Source organism: Thunnus albacares, chromosome 10, assembly GCF_914725855.1.
Source record: "Thunnus albacares chromosome 10, fThuAlb1.1, whole genome shotgun sequence".
Lineage (NCBI taxonomy): Eukaryota > Metazoa > Chordata > Actinopteri > Scombriformes > Scombridae > Thunnus > Thunnus albacares.
The window spans coordinates 12,997,900-13,019,705 of record NC_058115.1 but is presented as its reverse complement, the minus strand read 5'-3'; the positions used below and the strand labels follow the sequence as shown (position 1 = coordinate 13,019,705).

Below are 21,806 nucleotides of genomic sequence, written 5' to 3'. Positions count from 1 at the left end.
GTTGCCCAAACACTTCCCGAGCTCGTTCTATGTGTCCAGCTCTACAGCAAACGCCTCGTTGTGACTTGTATGAACAGCCTTGGCATAATGTGATGTTTGTGGTCCTGTTGGGCTCTCAGAGCTCCCCTGCATTAGCTGATAGCCTGCCTCCTGTCAGACCTCCCACTTAATCCGGATGGTCATTGGAACTGTGGCTGGACTCCCAGGCAGAGGAGAGAGGGATTATTACACCCATAAAAGCAGGCGTTTTAATGGCCTTTCAGATTTCCTCTGATGTGTTCATATGGCTGTGGTCTTATAAACCATCGCCTTCATCCCCTCCTCAGTTTCCCCTCCCCTCTCCATGACCTGCTGACCTTTGCTAACCTTGACCAGCCATGCGTGTTTAAGTGCTTCCGTGTGTTTGTATCTGTGATTGACTGGGAGTTTGTGTGTGTGCGCTTCATCTCGCGTCTGTCAACTTGTGTACCTGTGCGCGTGTGTGGGCGCGCACGTTTGTACTTCTGACGCATCCTGGTGTAATGACCTCTGGGGACTCACAAGTGCCGCACTTGAACACAAGACATGTCACATTTCACAAAGCCATACATGCCGTGTAGTGGTGACAGCGAGCCTCTTCATGTTGATAAAAGAAAAGCCTTCTGTAAGTGTTAAACAGCTCTTCTATAAGATGTCATGCCACCTGGATGACAGACACAACTCCCAGCTCTACCTACACATGTTGCAGAACGGGGGCCCGAGCTCATTACTTATTCCAAGCTCTATCTGCAAGCACTGATGTAAAAGGTAGATAAGGGGAAAGAATGAATTTCATTTTCGTTCTTTTTTTCATTCCCCATGTACCTCCTTCCCCTTTTCATCCTGATGTAATTTGAAGCGCTTGAATGATCATAGACCTAGCCATCACCAAATATGAAAAGACACATTTAGGTGCCCTAAGGCAGAAGACAAGAATCTATTTTCACTACACTCAAGGTCTCTGAATCCTGCGCTGAGTATAGCTTCTCAATATAAAACAAAGAACATGCATTAATTCAGTGGCACTGATACTCATTTTGCTAAGCTGCTAAAATATGCAAAGTTGAAGCCTCTTTTTTTTTTTTTTTAGTCATTCTTGTTACTGTTGTGTAACAAATTCATCCCCTGCAGTTGTTTATCTACTTACCAGGTAACACAAAGTAGGCACCTAATTGTAATTTCCTCTCTGACAGAAGGTTTCCAACACCTTCCCCCTGCATTCTGTGTAAATTTTTAATAAATACACTCAATCTAATTCTGTTTGTCGACTTTGGCTTGGCGCGGTGTAGGGGGCAACTTCAGCACTGAGCAGGCAAATTATCAGGCTGTGCTCTTTTACCCTTCATGTGGCTGCACGCTGGGGCAGAGGGCTGAGTGATGCGTGGTTCATATTTAATGGCAGCCTTCGGTTCAGCAGGCTAAGTGATGCAGGGCGAGGTGCTGTGACTTTGGGGCGTGCAGAAGTGTTGGAGGACACAGCTCTCGGACCACTCCTTATTATGGATGCTATTGATTTGTTTGATTAGATGAGTGGCAGAAAATGAAAGAACCTCCCCCAACACCTTCCCTACATTCCCTTCTCTTTCTTTTAACCAATTAGCAGCTTTCTAATTATCTATTTTTATTATGCTGCATCATTATTTTTTAGTATTTATCTCCTCCTCTTTAATAAGACAACCACTTACTTATGGATGTACACATGCAGATCTACTTCCTCTGCTCCTCCTCCCCCTGTCGCCTTCCTCTCATTACATTCAGCCCACAGCATGGACACCGATCAATGGCATCCAGGCCCCTTAACAAGCCACACCACTTCCTTACCTTCTCTAATGCAAATCAGGATATTGGCTACAAATCTCCTATCAAGTGAGTGCCTATTTAATGGAGTAGGTAGGTGGCTGTGCTATTCCACAATGCCGTGCATTCACACACTCCTGGTACAGGTTGAGTTGGCCCTAACGAAGGAAGCTGAAGGGAACGGGGGATAATCCGGAGAAAGGACAAGGAGGGGGATCAGGGATGAGTGATGTAACTACTAGACAGCTGGGGTAAAAGAAAAAGGCTGAAGCAGTGCGTGAATGAGGTCAGACGGGAGAAAGAGTTGATGTGTACGTGTCGTTAACCCTACAGAGGAGGGTTGTTCCATTGACAAACGGGAGGAGAACAAAAAAAAAAAAAAAATCAACTATCAGGGTTGTAAATCAAGGCGCTGGCTGTTAAACTGCAGTATAGACAGACTGTAGTCGCTTCTATCTACATTTGTTTGGAGGAGCCGTTGTCACTAAAGACAAAGCAATCAATACTGCATATTTTAGCTCATGTTGTGAATGTAATACATGAGTAGACTTTCTTTTTTTTTTGTATAGAATAATGAGAGAGAGGAGGGATGGAGGAGCAGTGAAGGAGAATGAAGGAAAAAAAAATGCAGCACATGACAGCGCTCTGCTCTTTAACTACCTAGCAAGGCCCTGCACAGCATGTGGCACAGTTCGCACACAGAACAGGGAAAATGAGCACCAGCCAGCAAAAAAAAAAAAAAAAAAAAACCCACACAAATAGTGGAAAGATGGACCAACATATTTATAGCACTAATGATATATAATGATTGATGTTTTCGTGGCTTTTCATCATTCTGTCTTTTCTGAAGTGCTCTGCCAGTGTTTTTGTGTATAGTCACGTCTGTGCGCCGATGCTGCGCTTGCATTTGTTGTTTGAGCGGGGTGTGGAAATCGCAGCGTGAGGACGTGTGGCAAAAGTTTTGGAGGAAACTGTTCAGAAGAAGTTGTTGTGGCAATAAAGCACAGGCCAATTTTGCCTGTCAATAGTAAAACAAATGTTGCAGCCAGAAAAATAACTTGGAGCTCAGTAAATCCCTAGCTTCTGAAACATCCCGAACTCTCAGGAAAGTACAGCCTCATAGTGTAAACACACACTCTCTCACAGTGACACACACACACATGCACACACGCACACACTAAGAAGATTTGACAGCGTGCACTCTTTGTATGCTTTTATGCTTCACTGACACTGATGGAGGAAAAAAAAAAAAAAAAAGGCGCATGGGCAGGGATTTGCCCTGTAAAGATGACACATGAGAGCCAGGGACAGGAAGAGCTTTGGGGGGAACGCTGCTATGATACACACTGTTGACATGCAGCCCAAGTGTCTCAACATCATGTCACACATGTTTCAACAGCCGATTTAGAGACGAGGGCAGGAAGTGCAATCTGGGTCAGTTCATTATGAACATCTGGAAGGGGAGCAAGAGCTGCTTTACAGATATAGGGAAGATGGCTGTTGGATGGGCCGGGAAGGAAAAGGGAATTCTACTGGGTCTTAATTAAAAGGATGTCCTCTAGAGTTAGATTGGGTTTGGTTGGTGTTGGAGGAGAGATCTATATCCCCCAGTGTGGGCTAAATAAGGAGGATGAACCCACCCCCAAAGAGTTGATGGTAGAGTCCTTCACTTGGACTGGAGTAAAATTACCCTTTGGAGCAGCACAGTGAGTTTTCTATTATCCTGGCATGTAATCCCGGGCTCTTTACCATCTGAGTGCCTTGTGGTCTCCCTGTAATCCCCCTGTCTGGAGTTACGCCAAGGTGACACATCATAGGGTGGATAGTAGCTGTAACATGGCGAGCATGGATGTGGAACCAGTTTACCCTCCCACTGCCCTGCTCCTAATCTCAACTACAAAACCTGACATGGGGTCGGCAGTAAAGTGCAATTTGTTGTTTCGACTTTGGCTGCTTACTAGGGTGAAGGCCAGGTTAGGGTTGCAGTGGGATTACTGCCCATGGCACTGTGCTGAATCTGGTCGTAGGTAAGACAGGCAGGCTGTCATCATCCATCAGAATTAATTTCACTGACATCTCAAGATTCAAGTTCAGCTGGCATTGTTACCTCCAGGCCTCTAACTTTTCTCATTTAAATAAAACACATCCTCTTTTCTTATAACAGCCGATAATATTCTTGGAAGGACAAGTAATAGATTCCATCTGTATCTACAAATTGCCGCTTTGTATGTGCCGACACAAGATGGCTGCCAGGCAGAGGAGACAGCTGTTTAGTCCGAGCATCACTGATGGACCTCAGTGCTTTCCTTGAGGAGCCAAAACAGCCGACATCAGTCCATCTGCACTCGTCTGCCATTAGCAGTTCAAGGATCTAGCAGAGCCGGCGGCCTGTGGGCTCAGCCTATCAGCCAGACGACTGGATGTAAATGCCACCTGATAGGACAGCAGATGATATAGAGGCAGATAAAAAAACAGAACAAGATTTCAGGCAGCATCCCATTCAGGATGGGATCAATACCTCTCTGGTAACAGGGACTGTCAAATTAAATTTCAGTTGTTAGAAATGATAACTAGTAGTCATACAAAATGGCCATCCTTTGTGATGGGTGGGGGTGAAATTGAGCATGGTGGGGAGCGGGAGTCACCCAGGGCACGAGTGATCGACTAGGTCCGGGCTGAGTGAATCGATACCGCCGAGGGCAAGAGTTTGATATGCCTCCCTGATAAGTTTGTGTCTTTTGGGCCTTGGTATAATAGAGCATAGATAGTATTTCCAGCCAAACACACACATGCACACACAAAGACGTATACAGAAAGGCAGGCGGCCTTGCCATGCACTCATACTCAACCCAAACAGTCAGCCAAGCACGAATAGCACAGCACACATTCTGGAGGAACATTTAATCTTCCTCAGATTCAATATGTCTCAGGTTTTCAGACTGAGACCCAGGAAGTCCAGGCAAAAAACACCTCTGAAAAAATGGCTCTGTTGAAAAATGCCTTTTCTGTCCTGTACTATCCATTTTAGAGCTTCCTTTTTCCCGCAGCCTCTTTCATGCAGCACAGAAGTCCTTTTAATAGGACTGAGATAGCATTTCTCTCTCTGTTACTTTCTATTAATAACATAGCAAGTTTATAATTGCGTGATCACTTGTTATACTAATTTACAAGTAGTGTCGCTGAACTCGTTTAAAAGACAAATGTTTTGTTGCTACTATTATTAGACCCACGATGCATCTGTCTGATCTAAACTGGGATTAGGGACTAATGCAGAGGACTGGTCTTAAATTGGCACTGGTTTCCTGATTGGTCAGAACCAGAATACTGATAAACTCCTGCAGCGGGTGGTACTGCTATCTGGATTTGAATGTCATTCATTCATTTAACCTTAAGCATTTTTAGATTGCCAAATGTTAAGTAAACCTTTTCCAAATGTGCAGCCGATGTGTTCCTTAATGCTGTGCGACTATGTTGTGGGTTTGTTTACATTCTGTGAACCGTGTAGCAGACAGGCTGAAATGCTATGAAGAACAGTATAGCTGTGGCAAAGTGAAGAAGAAAACCCACAGCGAAAGCTACACGTATAGCAGTTGTTGCGTGTAACGAGGGTAACACTGGTGAGCTAATGGGACAATATGCCATATATTTGCAGTGTTTTGGATTTGCTGAGCAAAGAGGCTCCTGCTTCACTGTTCCTGCAGCCAGTCTCTCAGCTTGAGCTGGCAAGCAGCCCGGAGTCCACCTCAAGTCAAGATAACACTCGTTACCAGATAAAACAACTCCACAGTTATTAACTGTAAAGTAAGGAAAAAATTTAAACACTATAACTTTAGGTGGCATGATCCAAATAAAGCAACTCTGTGCCCCTAAATGTATGCCATTACACCTGATGCCTTCTTATATCTGATGTGTTACCTGTTCTATGGAGCAACTTACTAACTGTGTGCAATTATTGTTATTGCGGAGGGGAAGGCTTGTTGTTTTTCCTGTACAAACCCGTGTAACCTAGACAACCAGTCACTGGTCGAGATTTCACACCCTAATTCTCTCTCCCACCTAATGAACAGTTAAAAATATACCATGATCATGATTCTAAAAAAATAATAAATAAATGAATGAAGGAAACATTGAGCATTTGTGTGCCTTGTTATAAAATTGAATCCCATTATCAATATTAAGGAGGAATATTGATGAGTATAAATACCAATTAGCAGTACCAGTATCAATATTGATATCGATAAAATCCCTAATTAGGATAATTGTTGAAATATAAGATCTAACAGTCATTTTACTCACCCAGTCTTGGCAAAGTTGGTCCAGTAGGTCATGACCACAGCACTGAGCATGACATCGTTTTTTGAGAAGTTACAGGGGAAAAGGTCAGTGGGACCAATCATGGGAATTCCAAAAACATAGGGCACCTCATCTCCGTGAGCGGCGTCTGACCAGGCGGGCTTCATCAGGCTCTGGCAGTGGTGGTAGAAGGCGTAAAAGTAGGTGGGCGAGCCGTAGCGAGCGTGGAGATCCGCAGTCACCACTGAAGGCTCCACCCACTGGTGGTCGGTGAACAGAGCCACCAGTGTCTTGCGCCTGGTCTCTGGATTGTCCCTGTCTGCCCAGTCTGTGTACATGAACTTAATAGTCTCCCTCAGTGTGTCCTTGCCCTCCGGATATCCGTATAGACTGTCCACAAAGTCCGACACGGAGAAATCAAAGTCATTTCCAGAGACGCCGTCCTCTGAATCCACCACGTTCTCCACAAACCGCAGCCCCTCACCTTGATTGACCCCCAGCATGATATCATAGTTGAGGAACTCGCCCTGCTCCATCAGGATCTCAGGGTCATCAGGGATAACATCACCGTCAATTACAGGTCCAAAGGCCACGTGGTACCTGGCAGGTTGTATGTCCTGCTCCACCAGCTCCCTGGAGCTCTTCTTCCTCAGACAGTCCACCATATCTAAGGTGTCCAGGACATTACAGCCCACCTTCTCTGCCAAGAGACGCGTGTACTTGACCGGCTGGTAGTTTACTGCCCAGCTGGAGAGCGCCGACCCGCTCTGAATGATGGCTCTGTGGAACAGACCTGCACAAGGACACAGGAAACAGGAGACAGAATCGTATTAAGTGAGTCACAAGGATAATTCAGTTATGTACTATACTACACGATAGTTGTTAATTTTGTTGCTGCCATGATCAAAAGGGGATTGTCAGCTACACAATTGATAAGAATAAGAAAGGCTAGAAAGAATAAGTACTTGTTGCCACACAGAACAATAATGGAATCATGGTTGTGATAATGAATGTGCAGATGGCCCGTTCTCACAGACAACTCGCAGACAGAGGAGGGAATCAGCATTCTGTCATCTTCCTTCCTTCAATCTATCTCTATATGCTCTCTCTGTAATAATCTCTATGTTTGTCAGGAGCAGATGCTGCCAGTATGGCTCTATAGGCTTTGTTGCAAAGAGAGGATGCATCAAAACTGGCTGCACTATACCGTACAAAATATGAATTCCTTCCCCAGTATGAGATGCAGAAATGCAACAGAGTGCGATTGAAGTGTTCTCGAATATATGAACCCTGTGCCCATGCCATCCCTCTGTTAATGTACTTTTCAAGGTAGCTTAAATTGGATGAACCTCAAACACTGCAATTATAGACACAGATGCTCCTTTTTTGCAGTCATCAACATACACACACACACGCACACGCACACACACACACACACACGCACACACACAGTACCTCTGCATCAGTTGTGCCCTGTGTAAGTTAAAAGTAATTTTTTTACCTAAAAGATCACTAAATTCTACAGGAGTTTGTGGGTGGATTGCTATAAATAAAACCAAACTCCTACTCCCTGCCTTTGCAGGTGGAATGGAGCTGCACGCATTCACCTGGCAACACAATGAAACATGGCACATAATGAAAGAAGACCAATCTGAACAGAACACCACGGTCTCCTGCTTGTAATATACAGAAATAAACACATGCCGTACCAAGAGTCAACAGACCATCTATAATGTGAATCTACATAAGAGTTTGGCGTGTGTATGTGGGTGGATGGGTGGGCTTTAAGGGTGGAGGGGGGTTTGGAAGCCAGAGAGAACAAATGTATAGTCTCACAGGGTCTTTCACAAATCACAGTAAATTACATTTTGGTTGCAGTGCAGTATGAAGAAAATCTAAAATGACTTTTCACCATGAGGAACAGATCCCAAATAACAAACATAATTTCCTCAGAAATAATTGAATTGTATCCCTTTTGAAAAATTTCTCCTTACAGACAGTCAAGTGAAAGTGACATGACATCCTCTGTGTCTCCAGTAGGCCTCCCTCACATCATCACCAATGCCTTGCAATCTCTGTCTTGACAGCACCACTCATCCGTCCTCCTGATATGGTATCGAATTCACAAGTGCTGTTTTTACCGATCTCAGAAAAAAATCATTAATGAAGCTTCTACCACTTGACCATGCCGCTTTATTGCTCATGGCAGTATCGCTGCCAGAGTCAAGGAATTCCATGTTGAAAGCCACAGCAGATAAAATGCTCCAGAAATGGCATGTATTAAAAAAAAAAAAAAAAAAAGTCATTAGACGATTCCACATTTAAGCCACAAAGACGAGCAGAGACACATACACGCACGCAGACTCTGTGTGATATTTCAGCGCCAGTGTGGGTGGCTGTGTTGAAGTCTTTGTGTTTATGAGGTTAACAGCAGACTTAAGTGCCAGATATATCACTTTGGTAGTCTTAATCAGAGGCGGCGGGGGGCTTATTTCTTCTTGGCGAAGATGAAGTGTTTATTTACAGAGCTATTTACATTTATTTGTTCGCAAGTAGTAAGTAGAATTAATGTGTCTGGGTGAGTGAACTGTGAAATGTATCTATGGTGAATGTGTTTACCAGTACAAGCCACAATTTGTGTATTTGAACAATGATTTTTGGGCGTGAGTGTGGCTGTTGGGGAAAATTTCAATACATGTCAGACTACAAGTTTTTGATGAAACCTTGGTGCAAGAAGTCATGCTCGTTTTTTCTGTTTCTGCATCATGTGCTTCGCTCTACGTGGATGAGACCATCAGCTTTCTGTGGCCTTGCCCTGACGCTGCCCTTTGAGATGTCCTGTGGAAGTGTGTCACTGCAGGACGGTGCCCTGTGCTGTGTCCCAGGGAGCAGAAGCAGATGTCGAGGGTTTCACCCACTTGAAAGCATTAGAGGGGCGGCCGCAAGATGAAAGATGGCTGCTCGGAGGCAGAGAGGGGGGCTGGGGCTTAATCCTTCCATCCCTCCCTTCTCCTCCTCCTCTCCCGTCCCTTCCCCTCCCCTCACTCTTTAGTGGTATTGCCTCTCTTCACATCTCGACTCGATTGCGCTGTGCAAACAGAGCCAGTCATGGTGCAGGGAGTCTGTCCTGAATCCCAATGCTGCCAGCCATGCCACAGCCACTTTCTAAATGTCTTTGATCAGAAGTTGCTGTAGGAAAACATTTGCCAGCAGAGCTGTTCCTGCGATTGCCAAGGCGATTTGACAGACATACGTATATCAAATCCGTTTGTCATAAATGAGGAGAGCAGTTTGAATGCAACAAGGCTTGGTGACACGTCTGTCAGCACCTGAAACCCACAGATGGCCAGCTGCTGAGGAGGAGGATGGAGTCAGGTTGACATTACTAGATTTATCTCCTCCTTTGGTTGATGAAAGGGAGGAAGAGTGACTGAGGCTTTACTATTGTTTGTCGAGAATGATATAAATCCAGGGCACATGAGCTGTCACTGGACCGATAAATATGTATTAGAGCTGCATGTGATGAGCCCCACTGTGGTAGGAGGCTCACAAGGGAAGGTCAGAAAGAGAGGAGAGAAGAGCACAGGCTCTATCACCCACTGAGGGAATCCACTAATTATCCACAGTAGGAGGTGTACTGTGTGTGTGTCAGTGAGCACGCGCATGTGTGTGTGTAAATGCACATGGATTTGTGCTGACTTTGATTGATAAGACGCAGAGATGATGAATCGACTGTCGGACGACAGGCATCATCATGGTGGGGGTTAACCATATGTGACATTGTTTTGTCTTCAGCATCTACAGTGACATCTACGCAGCGAATGCCTCCTCACTCAACATCCCGAGGAATTAAACAAAAAGAACACGATGACGAGCAACATGTGTGTCACATTCATATCTAGCACGCTTTACTTTGTAAAAGCAACAGATAGCCCTATCATCATCTGTCTGTGTTTGACATGCGAGAACCCGACACCCAAACTGTGAGCAGATCCATCAAGCCATAGCGTTACTGGCAGATTGAGGTCACGCTGAATTATGACTGGAGCTCTGAGGTAATCACTCATTGGGCCCCTGCTAAAATGCCGTCGCGTCGCTCTGCGCCGCGGTTTGCCGACCTCGACCGCGCTGCCCCCTCTCTAGACGCCCGTTAAATGGGCATGCGGTTCGGGCCACGGATTGGTGGAGTGGCTTGTGGAGATAATTCACAGCTGATAGGAGAAAAAAAAAAAAAGAAAAGCTTGACCTTGTGGGTTTGACGACCAATGGATAGGTTAGAGAGCCACAATCCACAAACACACACACACACACACTCAAACACATCCACAGGCTTAAACAAACACACACACACACACACACACACATTTAGGTCATGTTTTGATACCAGCAATATGGATGAAATGCTGATTTTAATGAGCCAATGCTGCATCTCTGGAGAGAGAGAGAGAGTAACATGACGTGGCTGTGCTTTGTGCCACTGCTGATGTATTACGTGGCACGTATGGGCATGTGTGAGTTTTCAGTCCGCGTTAATGGACAAGGATGTTCTGTTGGTGATGATGCCAGTGAGCACTATAAATGACTGTACTTTGTAATCTGGAACAGCTGGCAAAAATCACTGAAGCATCGGTGGTGAGTTTTATCTGTCTGGCCCTGAAATATATGCGACTGTAAAATCCATCCAGCAAAACCACTACAACCTTAAACAATGTCATCCAAAACAACCAATGTTAATGCGGCGTTCATCTGATGGCCTTGAAAGTTTGGATTGTCCAAGTATCATTTTATAGGTCAGAGATTCATTATCACAACAACATTCCACATGACGTTAAGAGCTAATAGGGGTGAAAATATGTAAAGCAGCCAAATCTTATCAAAATTTTGTCATACACATAAAAGCCATTGCGTGGCCACAGGGAAATGTCTTTCTCTCTCCTGCTGGATCTTGTACTTCCTTTTTTCCCTCGCCTTCAATCTTTCCTCTGCTCTGTTTTTCTGTCTCTCTCTCTCTCTACAGCACTCTCTCTCTGTCTCCTTTTCTGAGGGACCACGCTGAGTCCCTTCCTGCTGATTATTAGACATAAGCCTGCGTTCAGCGAAGCCTGAATCCTCTGAGCCATCTTACCTCCACCATCTCTTCAGTGTAAGCAAATCTCCACAGACCCGTGGACTATGCAGGGCCCCCTGTGCTGCAAAAACATTCTCTCTGTCTACAGTCAAACTAGGCTAGCACTCAGTTGGACACACTCAATAAATGTTGCTCTCCCCCTCTTGCAGCATTTCACTCAGGCTCTTGTTTTCTTTCTCTTTCTCAGTGCTGCTTTTCTCACTCTTTTTTAAAAAATTCTCATCTAATACTAAGAATCCACAGCATTATTTTTTTTTTTTTTGTTTGTGTTCAAATGATTAAGATATATGAAGTGGTTTAATCCCACCTGAAATATTTAAAGCCTGTCGGGAGATGAATACTTATAAAATTTGCCTAATTGTAGCCTACATCCTTGGCCACTTGCAATTTCATAACACAGGGTTAAAGCTGCTGTCTCCATGGCTACAGCTTACAGTACCACAGGCTGCATCCACTTAATCACAAGTGCCTCTGGTCTGATCATGCATTAGTCCATGGATAATTTCACATTGGTCTGGCAGCCCTGAAACAACACCTACATTGTTTTATGTTCCATTAAAAATTCTGTCTAACATCGAACTTATCAACTACAAAACAAGAGCTGACGGAATTAGGAAAAGGGCAAGCCACAGATTTCTGAGACGGTAATAGTGTCACTGAATACACTTCCTGGATTCCCAGCACAAAAGCATCCAGGCTGTGCACGCACATGCGTGTGTGTGTGTGTGTGTGTGTGTGTGCATGAGTTTTAATCCATGCAAGATTGTTATTTGTAGTACTTATTTGGTTAAACATTAAAAATGAAACATGACATAAAATGGCCAAAATAGGTCTTACTACCCATGATTCATTGCGTGCATTTGCTCCTTTATGGCTGCAACTATTCTTGTTACCTGGCTTCACATGTTTTCCCTCTAAACCAGATTTACTCTGATTTCATAGCAGATGATCCAACAGGATAGCTGCCAAAGAAAATGCATCTTCATCCCAGAGACCGACGGATTTGTTTTGCATGGATCAGAACACAAAAGTGTGCTGTTGCCTAATTCCGACAAAATTTAAATCTGTCTCACATCCTGGGAGGTGCTGTAGTAATATTTAAGTGAAGAGCTGTGGACTTTGAAACAGAAGGACTGCTTGTGTTTCTTCGTGTCCATATAAAGGCAGTGTCTGAGGGGCCAGTGTTTTCATCTATCAGTGTGAGACATGCTTCATGCCAGCCCTATATAATGTTGTTTGAAGCTGTTGGTCTTCTGCTCCAGCCTCTGTAGAGACTGCCTGCTTGCCTGCAGGCTGTGGCTTAGGCCAGATAAAGAGTTTGATCCATGAGGGCGGATGGAGGGAAGAGGGAGGGAATGGGAAAGCAGAACAGAGGAGAGAGAAGAATACGATCAAAAAAAAAAAAAAAAGGATGAGGGAGAAGAGGAGGTGAGAGGAAAGGAGAAGGTATGAGTGGAGAAGAGGAAATAGGGGATTGGCAGGAAGCAAAAGGGGAGAAGGCATGAGAGGAGAGGAGAGGATAAAAATGACCCCATTGACAGGCTGTACCCAGGTTCCAGGATCGATGTGCATCTGAGCCTGGTGAGTGTGATATCTCCTACAAATCACAACGTGACATCCACTGGTCAATACCACACACTCCAGGCCTCATCATCACACGCACGCAAGCCTCCCTCTGTCTGCACGCAGAGCACAACAGGGCCACCGCTCCTCCTTGAACTCATCAATCTGGCTGCTAATCACAGGCATGCACACCACACCTGAGTCAAACAGTATTTCTGGGCTTTCTCTGAATTAATTTCCCTGCATTGGCGTGGGCAGGGTTTTATTACATTGGGACATTTCAGATTAGTGCGTGTTGTCATTCATAGTAAAGCAGATTAAACTGACTATTCAAACACGTCTATGTGATTGTCTAAACTTTTTGGGTGCTTCTATGTTGTATTGTCCAATACGACAAATTGGATCTGGCACTCTTAGCAGGATAATGCTGCTATTTATTTGAAAATCCTATGTGATCCAGTTAAGGTGCCCACAGACACCAACACAAGCATAAGGCACGTACCTACTCACTTACCACAGACTAAAAAGCATCTTTTGACACCTAAAGGTTACAGTGGCTTTTAAGTACTTTGCCGCCGTTGTCGGAAAAACGTGTGGCACCGTGTTTGATGGATTAAACAATCACAGGGTGCAAGTAGGCTCTCCTTTCTTTAGTTAACATCTGGTAACTGAGAAACCCTTCCTTATGTTTGTTGAAAAGCCTATAAAAGAAATATGTAATTTATGCAAAACCTATAGCTACATCGTTATCGAGGAAAAAGATAAAAAAAAGTTTAGACAAATGAAGGACATCACATAGACCAATTTTCTATAATTATTGATCTTATAATGTATGCACCTGCAAGAAAATGCTCATACTGCACTTACTGTTCACGTCATCTGTGACTTCTCATGACTACACATGTATGCGTGCACACACATAGGGAATTGATTTCTGTCCCTCTCTCCCCTGGCAGCCTCCCTGCCAAACCAAGAGAAACTGAGAGCCTGCATGGTGAATTTTTCCATTTGCACTCATGCATGTGTCACTAATGCTGCAGCCTCTGAAAAGCAGAGAATGCTATCTCCGTGTGCCTCTGTTGCTAGCTCTCTTTGTGCTGTGGCATTCGAAGCGGTATTCACCGCGCTCACTCCACACTGCTGCAGTGCCTAGATTGGCCTGATAGCTGTGTACGCACAACAACATGCGCTGTCAGCGAGCCTTGACTAGGCGTCAATGTGGAAATGGGAAGAATAATGAGTTATTACAGGGTTATCTGTGTGTATCTTCATGTCATGACTGTGTAAGCGGCGCTGCTAATCTCATTAGATGAGACAAGTTGTTAAAGATGTTTTCTGATTTCCTCTCTCCTCTCCTACTGTGTCCACAAATAGATTTCAGATCAGTGTGCTGAGAGGAAATGATTAGTGCCTATAGCTCCCACAGACACTGGTTTTCATGGGAGGATTGTGCAATTGGATGCTGTGTAATAACAGTGAAAAACATCTGACTCCTGTTTCTAAATATATGCACCATGTTTTACACCCCATCTGCATTGTGAAGCAGCCCCCAAAGCGTGGCTCATTTTTATACATGCAGCAAGTAGTGACAGCCAGAGACAAAGAGTGCCCTGACTTCAAGGAAGCGAAGCTCCATAAGTACAAATCTGATGTAAAATATGTCTAGTATGGGAGGGTCAAAGATGTAAGTCACACACAAATATGACAATTCATCCATGAAATGTGGAAGGATGGGAAGCTTCTATTCTTGGCGACATCTTGCCTGTGACAGCCAGATGGGATGGCTGAAACTCATTTTTGGGCCAAGGAAAGCCACGGAGAGGGTGCAGTTGCATTTGTGACAGACAAATTATCACAAGGGATGTACACCCCCCTGGGGGGAATCAGAGGGATTCAGAGCAAAGAAGGAAAGAAAGAATGGCAGAGAGAGAGAGAGGAGAGAGAGAGAGAGGGACGTCGGTCTAAGTGAACAAGTCTTGCAGAAACAAATTAGCTGTGAGCTGTAGGGGTACTGGAGGTGAAACTGAGATGGATATGCACATCCCGACTAAAAGCAGGAGGTGGGTGGAAGCTTATTGCTTACCCTGGCCCTTTTCACAGTCTTCCAATACAGCAGATCACTTGCTTACAAGCCTTTGAGTCTGGTTCAGAAAAGGATATGTCCCCGATTACATTTGATTGTAGTGTACATACAAAGACAAACAAAGTGCATGGTATTCATGCACAAACAGAGCATTAACATGTTGGCTTAGCTGCACATCCTCAGCATTATCTTCAATATCATCAATAGTTTGTCTAGGGAAGTCCAATCCTTCTCCAGCTTACACAAAAATACCTACAGGAAACATGGAATATATGTATAATATACAGCCCACCCACATAAAAGCTACCAGCGTGTATGCACACACACACAAACACACACACACACACACACACACACACACACACACACACACACACACACACACACGCACACACACAAATACACACACACGCATATAATTCAGGAAGCTCATTAGGCATCACTCACAGAGCACCTAGTGGGCAGCAACCTTTTTTCTCTGACCAAGAACATCAACAACTCTTTTAATCTAAACCACCATTAATGAACCAGAACCAGTGGAGACACTTGGAAAACAAAAAAAAAAAAACAACTCCCGTGGATGTGCTGTAATTCCTGCACCCCACATGGAATTATAGTGCTCTACCTACTAGAAAGACTCCCCCTATTAACGATGCCTTTTAGGGTCAGTGGTCACACCAGCAGCGTCGTCCAAGCTGATTAGCCATTGTACCAGGCATGAATGTGCCGGGCTAGGCGCAGTCTCCAACAGCGTAAACATATTCTTCTAGCTGTGCCTATGTCACTCTGTGTGTTCCTCTCTCACAGCATCTGATACCACTGTTCCCCGCTCTGCCCATTGTGCAAGTAGCCCTGCAGCCAGAAGCCACACAAGCTCGGTCTAATTCAAGGCGGCACACCATGCAAACAACGGACAAAAATAGGATGGATATGCGTCGCCCTCTCCTCGCCCTCATTCTTGGGCACACATTAAAGATTGAGAACGAAACTCAGGCCCGGGATAGGAATGGCGCAGACGTGATCGCAGCACCTGACTGTGGAATTACCTGCTGAGAGGAAAGCCGCTGTGTTTGTGCATGCATTGAGCGAGTGTGTGGGCATTTGTACTTGTGTGTGTGTGTGAGTAGCCAGTAACACGGTGGAGAGATAGCAGCACTGTCACAACAGCCCATCCCTAGAGAGCACTATGTCTGCCCTCCCTGCCTCATGCTTCATACTGTAAACTCCCATTGAGTCAATTACTGTGGCAGACTCTTTAGCCACCATAGCCACTTACTGTAAGTGGACGTTGAGACAATTGGGTTATGACATGTCCTGCTGTAAAAATGGCTTGGAAAAGTTCCATTGGCAGCGAAGGGCTCCCTGAAAATATGCTCGAACAAATCAAGTCAACTGGAAATCCCAACAATTAAGAGCTATTTGTGCAGCCTATCTGAACTCAGCGTTCGGCCACTGAACATCGATCTGCTGCAAAACTAATCTAAATCAATCCGTTCAAATGTTTTTATTTTGATTAGGAAATACACCGAGTTGCTGAGATGTTGACTTTGGTAATAGAGATTAAAATGTGTTGACCAAAGTGTTCATCAATCTGAGATCCTTCATTTCTGCCTCCTCTGAACAAAAGCACACTGACTACACATTTATCTGTCCTACAAACTAGAAAATATATCTTAGCAAAACAAACAGACAGATATATGGATGAACTGAGCTGTAGACATCTATTCTCATTGTGTCACAGACGGAGAGGGGAGGGAGGAAAAAAATGGGGGGGAGGTCATGGGAGGATAAGAGGGGAGGAAAAAGAAAAGAAAAGCAAGAAGACTCTTAAAATTCCTCAGTGGGTGCTATTGTCCTCGGAGAGTATTCAATGCAGGCGAAGGCTCTCTGCATAGGAAAATGGCTCTCCGCATGCTAACTGTGACTTTGCAATCATTGTGAAGAAGACACAGGCATCTCAATGCACCGAGTGACTCATGCAACCATTTCATCTTCAATATACGTAGTTCTTGAGCTCAATACAAAAGGCTCCGCAATGATTTCAGTATGATTTTGTTGAATTAAATTTCTTTACAGCAAGATAATTCTATACGGGTTAGAAACATACATCAGATTCATCACATCAGTTATGATTCTCTGTAAGCGGATTAAATAATACTAAACTTTTTTGTGTTATTTTATTTGTCAGTGGGCTTTTGTCAGTTTAATTTTAAATGACAGTTTAAGCCCATACGAGAGAGAAACAACTACATTCTGAGCTAGTCCGTGGCTAAGAAGCTTCAATGGCTTTCGGAACAGTTTGGTCAGAGCATTTTCATTTAACTGTGTTTTGCGCGGCTCTGCCAGTCCTCTATAGGGTCATATTGGCTTATGATGCTCTGCAACTGTGAGTAAATATAAGCTTGTGTATTAGATTTGGGGGCCTGAGATGAAATCTAATTTCTGCAAGCTCAGTGAGAGATTGCTTGCTGATACACATCCACACATCCAAGACCACATCTGGCAGGCCCTATCAAATATACATGAACCTCAGGAAATCATGATATGGCTGTGCTCCCATTATTTCCTCAAGTCCACAACACATTCTTGCTCCATTGTAAGGTGTTTGATACTGACACTGACATTTACTTTGATATTTACCAACTTTGCGCAGATAAAAATGCCGTGACATCCGTCTCTTGCATTAGCAACATCTTGGTTACTGTCCGATCTCATAAGGATACCGTTTAAGAACTGAATATTGTAATGAAGGCAATAAAGCACGGAGATGACTTGGCTGATATTGAGAAGTGACAGTTAATTTCAGTCAGTGGTGTAGCCAGCTGATAACAGATTGATAGTGTCACAAACCGTAATGGACAAGTAATTAATATCTATTGCACTGCGTCTCCATTTGGAACACTAATGTATCATATTGAATTTCATATGAAACAAAAAATGGAGTGACAGAAAACATCTCAATGTCTGGCGCCGTGTCAACCTCATTTCAGACCGGCCCAGCCAAATAACAAGGACTATATACATTCCCCTTTCACAGCAGCACTCCAGCCGTTTTCAATTTTGGCAGGACAGAATGCAGTGTATTTTTACCTCCGGTCCTTTCTGTCAAGCTCTGAAAAGGCCAAATGGGTAGTGGTGGACAGTTTCTTCACCACCTCAATACCTAAAATTGTGTTGGCTGCTTACAGTGGAGTGGTGGTGCACGGAGTAAAACGCAGAGTGACAGGCCGAGGTCCCGGCACAAGGGCAGAGAGCTGTGAGCTGAGCTATGGTGAGGAGCAGTGCGTCTCTGTCCTGGCAGCCTCATTCACTATTTATTTGTGGGTATGTGTATGTGTGTGTGTGTGTGAGAGAGAGAGAGAGAGAGAGAAAGAGAGAGAGAGAGAGAGAGAGAGAGAGAGAGCATGCTGGCCGTCCTCCCTTGTGTCATTCTATTTGCTTATGTTGTGTCCTTGTGCGTACACACACGCGTCTGCATTCTGGTGAACTTTTCATGCTGCTTGTGGAGCTGTGCGACTGCCTCGCTGAGGTAAGAAAGGCATTCAATAGTTGCCTTTCTGCCTCAACGGTCACACTTCAGATTATCAGTCTTTTACATTCAAACCAGGCTGTAGGCAATGGAGGAAAGGAAAGAAAAAAGGAAAGCAAAAATATCACGGTCGTACGCAAGACTGCACAGTTTTCTTTCTCATGTTTTTGTCCTCTTTTCCATGGTAACATGCCTTTCACTGCAAGCTGTCCGTTTCCATATCTTCCTCTATATTCTCTTCTCTCTGTTGTGTCTCTTGCTGCCAGTGCCAGTAGGCACACAGCTGTAGCCACATGAAATCCCCTGGAGTGGGAGTGTATGTGGACTTACATGTACACATGGACTCTGTGTGTGTGTGTGTGTGTGTGTGTGTGTGTGTTTGCATGTGTACGAAGCTGAGCTGAGGTGAGCCGAGCATAGGGGGAAATATTTACGCAGGCGAACCTTTAATGACAGTCAATCCCATGGGTCTGGACCTGCCAGAGCCAGAGCTGCGTGTGTGTGTGTCTGTGTGTGTGTGTGTGTGTGTGTATGCGCTGTGTGTTCAGAATGTGCGTCCCAGTGTTTGTGCACGTAGGTTTATGTTTGTGCAGTATCGATGTGAGTCTGTGGAGATGAGTTATGTGTGTACAGGCGTGCTCGCGTGTGTGTGTGTGTGTGTGTGTGTGTGTGTGTGTGTGTGTGTGTGTGTGTGTGTGTGTGTGTGTGTGTGACTGAGAGTAATCAGTTAGGCTGCATGCTGGCACGCTCCACTATCTCAATGTCAAGCTAACACATATTCAACAGCAACTAACGTCACAACACTTGACACATATCTCACCCACAGACATTCTTTTCCAGCACACATTCAGAGTGGCATCGGTAAGCCTATTGCCATTACTATAGAGTGTGTCATTGTCAGCCTCCATCACCACAAAAAAAAATAACACACGGGTCTGGTCTGTAACACACAGATTAGAAATTTACATTCAGGTTGTTGCTATGGTGCTCTTGGAGATTTCAAGATATTATGATTAATGATGGTAATTGTGAGCATCATAGCATTTATCTATATTACTCTTTATCTGTACAACTCACATGATGTTTTTAAGGTTAACAATCACAGTTTGAGTTCTACATGTACAGCAAAACATACTTAAATCTATATAGATTTTGCATTTTTTGAAATGTTTGAAATAAAAGAGTATAATATCACAGTATTATGAGTATCATAATCTGATTATTTCTATTTTTCAATTCTTTCTTTTCTGCAGCTGTGGGGTTATAGATATATAGAGCATATAGAGTAGGTGGGTAGTGACGTTGGTTCACTTGTGCTGACAATTTCTTACAAATGTAGGTGGTAAATTTTTACATTGCAATGATTATATATATGAATACTCTTAATTGTCCTCACCAAATGAAATACAACAATGAAATAAGAAATTAGTTACAAAAACATAAATAATGATCGACAGTATATGGCCATTAATGACAAATAGTCCAGTTTGTTCATCTTCTATTACCATATTGACCTAAATATCAGACAATGTTTTTTTCTTTTCGAAAAAGTGATGTTGTCCTACATTTGTGTCCAGACATAAATGTCATTACGCATTTAAACTCTCTGTCAGGTCAGTCTCTCTTGACTTTGTTCTGTCTGTGTTTTTGACTGTTTTGCCGTCCCTCCCTCGCTGTCTCCCTTTCTCTCTCCCTCTGCCTGCCTGTCTGTTCTTCTTTCTCTGTCTCTAGTTTAGAAAAGAAGAGTAGTAAGCAGGAGGGAAAATACCTTCACCAGCTGCTCAGTGTTTATACACTAATACATCAGTTAATGCTGATTGTCTTTGAAATGGTATAATGGAATTAAAGATACCAGTAGGCTACAGTTTTATAATGTTTAGTGTTTGATTTGAATAACTTGATTTTAAGATTTGTTTATGTGTTTTTATTGATGTACTGTTAAGGGATTAAAGAATTTGCAAATCCTGTACAATAAATACCTGACAAATCAATATACGTCTAAATAGGTCAAACACAGCAACACGAATATAGAACAACTTTATTGTTTGACCAATGCGTTTCGGCTTGTGGCCTTCATCGGGGTCATCATGAAACACATTACAAACAACATTTAAATAGGGTAGGTATGTCCCAGACTGGCAGAGAGGCAAGGTGTCCAATAAGGGACATGGGTAACATCATATTTGGTCCATTAACTGGAGAAGTGCAACTAAGAGGTGGTACTTGAGTTTGTACAGAAGAGACCTTAATCCAAAATGCACCTATTTGATATGGCATACTTTAGAAACACTTTAATTAAAAACAAAACAAAACAAAAAAAACCAAAAACTTTTTATATGTTTGTGCAGTTTGTGCTATATAGGAGAGAAGGAAAAGAGTAGGAAGAGCAGCAAGCTACATCATAAAAACCACTATAAAACCACATAAATGATAGACATTTAAGAACCACTATAAAAACTCATTAACTGAGAAGCCCTCATTCATTTCAACTTTTGAAATAGAAAATCCAAAATACTTCTCTCTTTTTCCTGAGAAAATTGACATTACCACCTCTTTGGCTGGACTTAATCACTTCTTTGCCTATAAAAATAGAGATGAAATGTGATGCTTTTCATTGAAATGTCTTGCAACAGGAGTGGTAATATCATTCCTCTTAATGGAGCTCCTGTTAAGGGATATGCTCACCTATATATATTTTACCACATGGACACTGTGTCATGTATATCAATTTTTGTTTTACAGGTAATAAAGTCCCTAATGTTAATGGTTTTTCCATTGGTAGGGTAATTAAAAGACTAAAGGTTTTTGGTATATTGGCAATATATGCAGACTCCACACTTAAAGTTGCCTTGTGGAGGTTTAGTTGTGAATTATGGTTCAGGAGTTTGCAATGCTGACATGCTCTAACAACCCATGACCCTTATGTTTCTTCCTCCTCTAAAAGTTACCATATGTAGATCTTTACATGTTTCTTGCAAGGATGGGTCATTTTGAAGAATATGCAAATGTTTTAAAATTATGTCTTTGATGTTCTCAGTTTTAGGGATGAATGTAGTGAAGTAAATAAGGTTTGATTTGGAGGATTTTTTTTAGCTTGCAGATAAGTTCTCTCTGCTCTTTGAATCCACTTTTTTTCTGCACATACAAGCCAATCTTCTTGATAATTTCTTTTTTAAAATGTGGATAACATCTCTTCTTTACTTTAATCATATTGTTCTGATATATGGCATGTTCTTTTCAGTCCAGTGAGTTGTCTTATTGGTAGACTTTTCTTAAGAGGGATGGGATGAAAGCTTTCAGCATGAAGAAGTGTATCCCGATCTGTAGGTTTAGTGTAAAGAGAGGAAGAGAGGACATCATCTTTTTTGTTACATTTATATTGAGAAAATTCATTT

General features: G+C 43.2%; 1 protein-coding gene across 2 annotated transcripts in view; it reads right to left on the bottom strand.

The window, feature by feature from the left end:
- nlgn3a (neuroligin 3a) overlaps positions 1-21,806 on the bottom strand; it is a 114,938-nt gene that overhangs the window by 5,073 nt on the left and 88,059 nt on the right. For both annotated transcript variants that reach the window (XM_044364389.1, XM_044364388.1), the window contains one exon: positions 6,112-6,901. In XM_044364389.1, the coding sequence (XP_044220324.1) occupies positions 6,112-6,901 (790 nt within the window). The remainder of the gene's footprint in view (positions 1-6,111; positions 6,902-21,806) is intronic.